An 8,937-nucleotide genomic window follows, 5' to 3' on the forward strand; every position below is an offset into this window, starting at 1 on the left:
TGCTTTAAATATAGAGAGATTTATTGGGAACATTATATACCGGTATATATAAATTATATCACTAGTGATGCAAACAAAGCATTTTTACCTAAAAGTACAGTTATTTTTACGTATAATTATATGACAAGACATGCATCATGATTGGTGACATTCTATAATGTTGCACCTATATTTTTAATTTTGCATGGGAAATCCTTTTCAAGATAATTTAAATGTATTTATTATTTGTAAATACTATTTATTTTAAGATCATGGTGGGGAATCTTTGGGATTTGTGTACCCTGTCCTTGTGTTGTTTGTTTTTGTAGGAACATCACAAATTGCTTTGGAGAATGATACAACAAAGTGTGACATTCTACACTTGGGTATTAACTAAGCAGAAAGGAAAGTTACTTGTCTTGTTAAAAAGGGGATCTGGATTTGCTTGACCAATGGATAGAATCAGGCCACCTTTTGACATTGTTTAGAGTCCTGATGAAGGAAGAAGAAACTACTTCAGCTAAAGAGAAAAGATAAAGCTGTCTTTCTCGAGAATGTCTGTCAGTAGCCTGTTTACATGAAGTTTTTTTTTTCTTAAACATCCCTCTCCTGAATATCTTTAGATGTAAAAAAAAAATCAGGTTCTGTATTTTCTATTGATTAATCAAAGAGGTTTCATGCAGACCAACTATAGGTTTCTTCAATCATATGTATTTATTGCAGAAAAATAATATACAATGATATTTACAAAACAACCATAAAAAATATGAATGCATTTAGACACCGGATCTAGTTGCATTATTTAAAAAAAAAAAAAAAACAGGGGTCAATAAATAAATAAAATGATAATTTTGTTCTCAGAGAAAGAAGAAAGAGATGTAACCGCTTGAATATAACAGTTTTTTTCTGAACCAGATATCAAATAACAAAAATAGCTTCTTTTTCTATATAAAAAAAAATGTTTTGTGTGTTTTGCATTAGAATCGTTCAAAAACAGGGAACGTTCACAATATATTGTCCTCTTAAGTGGCTTCAATGGCAGGACTGGTGGGAATGCATGCAAGAAGGAAAAAAAAAAAAGAAAAGAAAACGAGAAGAAAAATCCAACATTCTTCGTCAAAATACAGATTAGAGATTGTTCAGACTTGAATCAGAATGTAATAGAATATGTGGACCTTGCAACCGCCCAGTGGTATGGTCCAAGGCCTGCTTCCTCACTCAATGCTCTCTAAGTGCTCCTCCACGCCCTGACTCTGGCCATCTCTTCCAATGCATGAAAATCCAAGGTTTTATGTGTTTTTTTTGTTTTGTTTTGTAGGTATCCAACTTCAGTCTCTACACAGTCCGTTTCCTCCTTCACTGGAACCAGTATAATCTGGAAAGAATAATAGAAAGAATAAATTGATTGTTGTTTTTTTTTTTTTAGAACGCTGATCTTTGTTACATAATAACAATTTGGTTGCCAACGTGGAGTGCATGAGATTTACAACCCTCTCCAGCATTCAAAGAGTTAATCGCGCTAGAAAAAAAAAATAGGAGGAATCGGGGGGGGGGGAAATTACAGTACTGGTCATCATGTGAACTAATGCGAATTTTTTTATGATTGACTACATAATGGTACAAATAACGGTTTAGGAGAACAAGGAGGGAATGTAGGGGTGGCGAGCAAATGAAGAAGGAGAATCTATAGTTATCAAAATATAAATGGATTCTAAATGGTCTCTTAAATGATACAAGAGGTTCGGATTACTTATGAAGTGCTGCATATACAGACTTGCTCGCTAATGGATCAGGAGAAAAGAAAATAATCACAGTCTGGGTTGTGTTTCTAGCTCAAAACTAAACAACAGAGTTGTGGTTTGCATTCTGCTATGTTCATTGTGATCCCTTTTCTAGGCCCCTAGTGATCTAGCAGAGTTCTGCACCTCTCAACTTCTCCAAGTTTTGGGAGGTGGATGGAGGGAGCTGAAAGGTTCTAGAAGCCCATATATTGATAAAAGCAGATGTCAGGCAGGTTGGAGTGAACTTGACTGCTTACCTGAGTGTGCCGCTTTGTTTTGTGCCCGGAATGTTTAGTGAGATGCAGACATGGACCACGCTCCTTCCATCCTCCACACTGAGAAGGCATAGCTTAACCTCTCATGGGCCACATAACTGCAACTTGCCATTTTGGAGTCCAGCTCATCGCTCTGTAAAACCTGGCACAAGAAATCGATGTATCTGGATGCCAGTTTGAGGGTTTGGATTTTACTCAGTTTGTCAGATGGGAGGGTGGGGATAATTTTTCTCAAGGCAGCAAAGGCTTCGTTGAGGGACTGGGTCCTCTGTCGTTCCCTTACATTAGCCATGACTCTCTGGGTCTGGAGTTCCTCAAAGGATTGGGGGCTGCTCCCGGTGCTGCTCGCCTTCTTGTTTCTTTTTACAGAGATCGGGCTGTCTGGATCCTCGGTGTTTTTCCTACTCGATCTCCTCTTTCTGCATCCCCTCTTGCCCTGCTGTCTGTCAAGTTCTTCTTCGCTGTTGCTTAAGCTGTCCACTGGGGAGACTGGGGAGCTTGACTCTTCCTGCATCATTTTCTACCAAAACTATGGTGAGAAATAACCCGGGCAGAGGGCAGGGGATTGTCCCAACCGATCTCCCCAGCAACCAGCGGCCAGTATCAGAGTTTTTGGGGTTTTTTTTTTTTTAGAAAAAAAAAAGCCTTCTCCAAAATAGTTCTGGAGGGGGGCTCAGTATCCAGAAACAAACCCAGCCCTATCACCGAGTCCCCAGACGCGAACGACTTTCTGAGTTGATGCGAACGTTCTGAGCTCTTATATTACTTTGCTGGCAGAAGGATTTGGGAAGCGCATCCTATTGGCTGATTTACCACCCCTCTACGTCACGGGGGGAGTGTCTTCTCGCCTTCAACTTTTATTAAGTTTCCGCTAAGAGGAGGAAAAAAAGGGGGAAGAAAGAAAGAAAGAAACAATTCTTTTTGCCATCCGTCCGCGGAATATTTTGTTAATAAATCCTACTAAATAATCCCTTTTCTGAATTCACCGGGGAGACATAATATATTGGGCTGTGTGATCTGGAGTAAGTGTTTGCTAAGATTCAGGGTCCTGCTGGAAAACCTATAGCTTTTTTAACTCTGATAATGTGATTTTAGTAGATATTTCTATTAGTATTATTATTTTTATTAGACATTTTATTATTAATAAAATCAAGTTTGTGGCTATGAGTAGTATCATCACCCGGTTGAGACCTAATCCGCAATGGGTTAATGACAGCTGATCTTGCAATCCTGATTGAGCATTCAATCTTCACTTTTTTCTCTCTATATATTTTTTAAACCTCAAATTTACTAAAAATACAATAACTTCAAGAAAGTTATACTGTATATACAAAATGTCGTTAAAGTCCCATTGTTTTAACACAGAACTGATGCCTGAATTAGTGATCGCAGCATGGGACATATAAAGCCCTTTCTATGCATTGTATTAGGTGTCTGTATTAACCCTTTCCTTGCTGGAGGTTGGATAATAACGCATTGTGTTTTTGCACATGGGTTGATGAAAATGAGTTCTGAAATAAAAGTATAGAGTTGTGGTTGCCTATGAGTTATAGAAAAAAGAAAATGAAAGAAACAATGTATTGACATCAATTGCATAAAACATAGTTTATTCAAATGTGTAAGGGTTAAAACGGTTTAAGCATAATTGTAATTATTTGCAATCTTAGTATGAATTATAAGCACCAATTTGGGTAATAATGTGTTTTTTTTAGATAAGTGATACAATTTTATTTGTACAGTTAAATACTGTTTACATTGTATCACTAAAGGAAATCGAAACATCTCATAATCAAAAGCTTTTTTCATGAAAGTTGCAAGGGTCTGTTAAATGGAGAAGATGGGGGCTTTTATTAAGTTCCATTACAAAATTGTTATCTCAGTCCTAATGGAAACATTACAGAGGATCTGAATGTGTGAATTCTGATACAAGTTGTGTGAAAAGGGAGGGACAAGATCAAATAAAAAGGAAAAAGGGGGATGGAGAAGCTGAAGGGGAAACGTGAGATCCTAATTTATCAAAAAAAAAAAGTCATACTAAGGATTCCTGTTAATTGCCTTTGACAGGGGCTGTGAATAGCAGACATCTAGCCATTGCAATCAGGCTCTCTAGTATGAGGTTTAATTTTATCACTCAATGAGCAAATGTGTACATTAAAGAGCCATTTTTCGGTTTTATATACCATATTCTGCAGAATCTGCTGTTGCGAAACACGTCTTAACCCTTTGCTGTCCGACCAGCTGCCATAGATTGCTCTTGAACAGTCTACAGGCCTTTTTAAGTGACCACAATTGGTTTCTTTCCTATGGACTATATTAAAATACCAACAGTAAGTGAAATCTTCTCCAAGAATGCATTAACATAGCATGTTCATGATGAGCAGATTATTATTGAGCTTCAGTCAGGTTGTTTTCTGAAGTTTATATTTTTCCGCTTTATAATCACAAAGATTTAGGAAACTAAAATTTGACATTTCAGCTGAGCCAATAGGATGAGGAGACACTTTGTATCTAAGTTTCAGATGCTCATTGTAAATGGGTAATAATCAGATAAACTTATGGAGCATTATTAAGATGTTACTAGAACTGCAAAAAATAAGGATATTTTCATACCTGCTCTCAAAATATTTCCCAATTTATTAATAGTATAAGGAATTTCATCCAGTTGCTCCAGCTAATGATCTCCCATATATAAGGAACTTCTGTTTTGTAATCACTACTGAATCCAAGAGTGTATGGGGATATGTGTATTTTAATTGGAACTCCAGACTTTAGATGAGTCTTGAAAGGCTGAGAGCAATCAACATGCATGAGGGTACCTAACTGCTCAGAGCTCCACATTCTCCTACCAAGGAGAGGGATTAGTACAAATACAGTATAAACATTACCTGGGGAGAGTGTGTGACAGATAAAAGACGCTAGAAGCCTCAGAAGTCTCACTTGCAAGACATGGATTGCGTAATGTACACAAATAAGCAATAACATCTTTAAAGGACATTATTACAAGATAGATCACAGACAGTAAGCTACATATGCACATTCTTTATACTGGGTAGATTTACAGACCCAGCGTTTAAAGTTGTTGGTATTTATAACGCAGTTACCAATGACTTTGTGTTTATATATATATATATATATATATATATATATATATATATATATATATATATATATATATATATATATATATATATATATATATATATATATATATCTGTTATACACAAAGTACATACCGGGTAAAATATTCAGCTTTAGGGTAGGAAAAATAGAACTTCAACTGCCCAAGTTGGCTACAACTCCTATCACCCTCGGCAAACATGATGGCGTCGCCACTACAACCTCGTAACGTTTATTAAATATTCTCGACAACTGTAAGTATTTGTTACACATCGAGAAAAAATAACACATATGCTAACAATGTGGCTGCTGGAATTCTAAAAGTGAACTATTTTTGCGTTCATTGCGCATCTTACATTTTACATACCAACTATCCACTGACATTCAATGTAATGTATAACATATCCTTAATGTGTCAAGATGTATAGGGGTATGCTGTTTCGTTTGCATCAAATACCTAGTGATGATAAACTACATAAGTGCTAGTATAAGTGCAAGTATATAGCGGTATTTCATAGAACTGATTAAATAATGTACCTAAAAGTCTCCAGATCCATGTAAGTATTTACACATTATTTATGAGGCCAAATAATGACATCATTTTTAACATATCAACTTGTGGTCATATGTAAAGTCTTAACTATATCAGTGACAAGGACACAGCAAGCCAGTGGTTTGCACTTACCTTTAGTGAACTCATTAGCCCTTCAAGGTTATTTGTATGTGTTGAACGCCCCCTAACGCCCGAAAGGGTTAACAATATGCAATTGTTTTTCATACATTTGTGCCACTATAAATAATATCCTCAAGTCAGGATGACACTGTTTCTTATACAATTACTCAGATCAGTGGTTCTATGTGATTGCTTCAAAATGTTTCCTTTTCTTCAGCTTAAAATTGTGTTCACTCTAACAAGACATGGGGTGAGTGGGTTAATAAAAAGTGAAAAGTTATGCATTTTTCAGAATTATGTAATAGACCCACACCTTAAGCTAAGAAAACATTGAAATGTTCTTTGGAGTTTTGAGTTCCCAACTTTTCAACTCTAAATAGATTTTTTGAATTGGCACCTTTCCTTTTTTTTCTAATTTTCTTATCCAGAACATATTGTTCGCTGAATATTCTTCAGGAATAAAAATAAAATCAGTTTATTCTTGCATTATAACAGTTGTATATGTAGAACTGGAGAACATAGAATGACCGTAATATCTGGAGCATCCCCTCCACAAACATTATATAGATCAAACCTTTTATATATTATACATTGAAAAAAATGGTCTGGGTATACAATCCTCTTACTATTATCTAGCCTTAGGATTTCTAGTATTTGCATGTTAAAAAATGGCTATACAACATATTTGCATGTTGGTCTGTTATCAATTAGAATTTAATAAGTGACTTCATATTAAGGTGGAAAAGGTCAAGTGTGATGCAATCTAATGTTCACAATATAGGAAGAATATATATAGAATGCATGAACTAAGCACAATCTTGCTATCCTATGTATCAAATCATATACACGATATTCTGAATAAATATGTCCCTTGGTGTATGCACTAAGAAGAATTTGATACATTAAAAAAATCCATAGTATTTGAAACAAATATATTGCATAGTTTAGTGTTTTTAAACTTTTGTAAGATTGAACATTGTGGCCATTTTTGTTATCAGTAAATCAACTATGACCCTTTAAGTTGAAGCAATTCCTGGTAAGAGTTACCGATCTGTGATGTCATACTGACCTCTTGTGTTGAACGTAAACAAATCCTTTGGTCTTGCTTGTCTCTGAATTCACCCCACCCCCTTTCCTCAGGAGGGATTTTCTGTTCTCACTGCCAAACTGCATACTGACAGATCCTTCTTTCTTGGTTTTAAAACATAGACTGGTGATATATTGTAGATGTCATGCTTTTCTTTTCCAGTATTATTATATCCATATAATGTAATGTGCATATAGTTTTTTTTAAATTACATCCATTCTTTGTTTTTGAAAGTCACTCCACTGATAGTAGCACACTGACACTGGACTTGGGTGAAATTAAAATGCCATAACTAAATATGTATAATATAAACATTGTTAATATTGTTATTGTTCATTTTAATGTTAATGTAAAAATTGTATTCTCCCTGGGCTGTTCTAGAGCTGCAGAATCTGCTTCTCTAGCAATGTAATGTAATGTGATACATTAATACATTATATGCTAAATATGTAAAAGGGTTGATACCATATAAATAAATGGATGATGGATACTGCTTATTTTATATATGGTATATATGGGTTATATATAATTTTATATATCTTATATAAAGGTTATATATTTTGTATACATATAACATGTAACATGGAACTTAATAAAGTATGCAGTGATATTTTAAGGTGTATGAAACTTTGTCATCCCAGCAGGTCACAATACTTATGATACTCTGCACCTGCACCAGCTATCCTAGCACAGGTTGAAGCTAGCCATTGATTTGCCGGTTATAGCTCTGCTGGAAGAGCAGTTGACAACGTACATGCTGGCTTGGATATACAGTACTGCGCTATGGTTTTAGGCAGGTGTGAAAAGAGACATGTTAAAAGTTTCTTTTTTATCATTTAACACAATGCAAAGTGAACAAAAGAAAAACCAAAATCAAATCAATATTTGGGGGGACCACACTTTGCCTTCAAAACAGTGTCAGTTCTGTCAAAGCTCATTTGAAGAAGCTCAAAGAAACGGGCAATGGGACGGGACTATAGATGCAATATTCGGCTAACGCAACTTAGTGCAGCAGATGAAAGACACATCATGCTTACTTCCTTTCGCAATGGAAAGGTGTCCAGGATGGCTCAGCATTGGCGGAAAACAGTGGGACCCTGATACACCTGTCTACTGTCCGGAGAAGTCTGGTCAGAAGTGGTCTTCATGTCAGACTTGTTTCCACATTGGCTTTTTGCCAGCATGTCAAAATGACTCAACAGAAACTTGGCTGCAAAAAAATGGCAGCAGGTGCTTTGGACCGATAATAACGGGGGACCGGTACAAGTACGTGTTTTCATGCAGTGAAGCATGGTGGAGGTTCCTTGCAAATGGAGTTAGAGATTTGGTCAAAACTAATGGTCTCCTCAATGCTGAGAAGTACAGCCAGATACTTCCTCCATCATGCAAAACCACCAGGAAAGCATCTGATTGGCCCCAAGTTTAGGCTAATTGCATTCCCCATGAGACAGGCAGCAATGCTTTCCAGGAGTTGAAGAGATAAAGAGGGCCTGACACCTAGACATAACTCTTTAGCTCCTTACTTTCCAGAAGTAAGCAGGGTTGAGCGGGGTCCTGTTTGAATCTACCTCTGGTAACAACCTACGTGTCGAGTTCCTTAAAAAACTGTATGGAAGTGTACCTAGAAGAATTGATGTTATTTATTATTATTATTATCTTTTATATATATAACGCCAAGAATTTACGCAGCGCTTCTTACAATACAAAATTCGAGAATTGACAGACTAAGTAAGACAAACCGATACATTAGGCGGAGAGAGCCCTGCTCGCAAGCTTACAATCTTGAGGGAATAGGGTAAGGAGGAGAAATATATATTGTTTTATTCAGAGAAATTTAGTTCTGTTTGTAATGCTTTCTATAGTAACGTCAACTAAAAGCCACCTAGAATTTAGCAGGGGATCATGGGAGTTATAGTAAGATGACAATTAGAGGTTCTTTTTTCCATGGTTTATAATCAAAAGGAAGTTCTCTATGCTAATGATTTTGGGGTTTTAATGTGTGACTCAACTGAACAATGATTGGAG

At 36.1% G+C, this 8,937-nt stretch overlaps 1 protein-coding gene across 1 annotated transcript; it reads right to left on the reverse strand.

The window, feature by feature from the left end:
* Nucleotides 1–789: 789 nt before the first annotated feature.
* TWIST1 (twist family bHLH transcription factor 1) lies at nucleotides 790–2,783 on the reverse strand. The gene is made up of 2 exons (XM_053468118.1): nucleotides 2,018–2,783; nucleotides 790–1,354 (listed from the first exon to the last, which is right to left on the reverse strand). Exon 1 carries the CDS (start codon nucleotides 2,550–2,552, stop codon nucleotides 2,052–2,054), a length of 501 nt encoding a protein of 166 aa, XP_053324093.1. The 5' UTR covers nucleotides 2,553–2,783; the 3' UTR covers nucleotides 790–1,354; nucleotides 2,018–2,051.
* Nucleotides 2,784–8,937: the final 6,154 nt, after the last annotated feature.

Source organism: Spea bombifrons, chromosome 5, assembly GCF_027358695.1.
Source record: "Spea bombifrons isolate aSpeBom1 chromosome 5, aSpeBom1.2.pri, whole genome shotgun sequence".
NCBI classification, from domain to species: Eukaryota; Metazoa; Chordata; class Amphibia; order Anura; family Pelobatidae; genus Spea; species Spea bombifrons.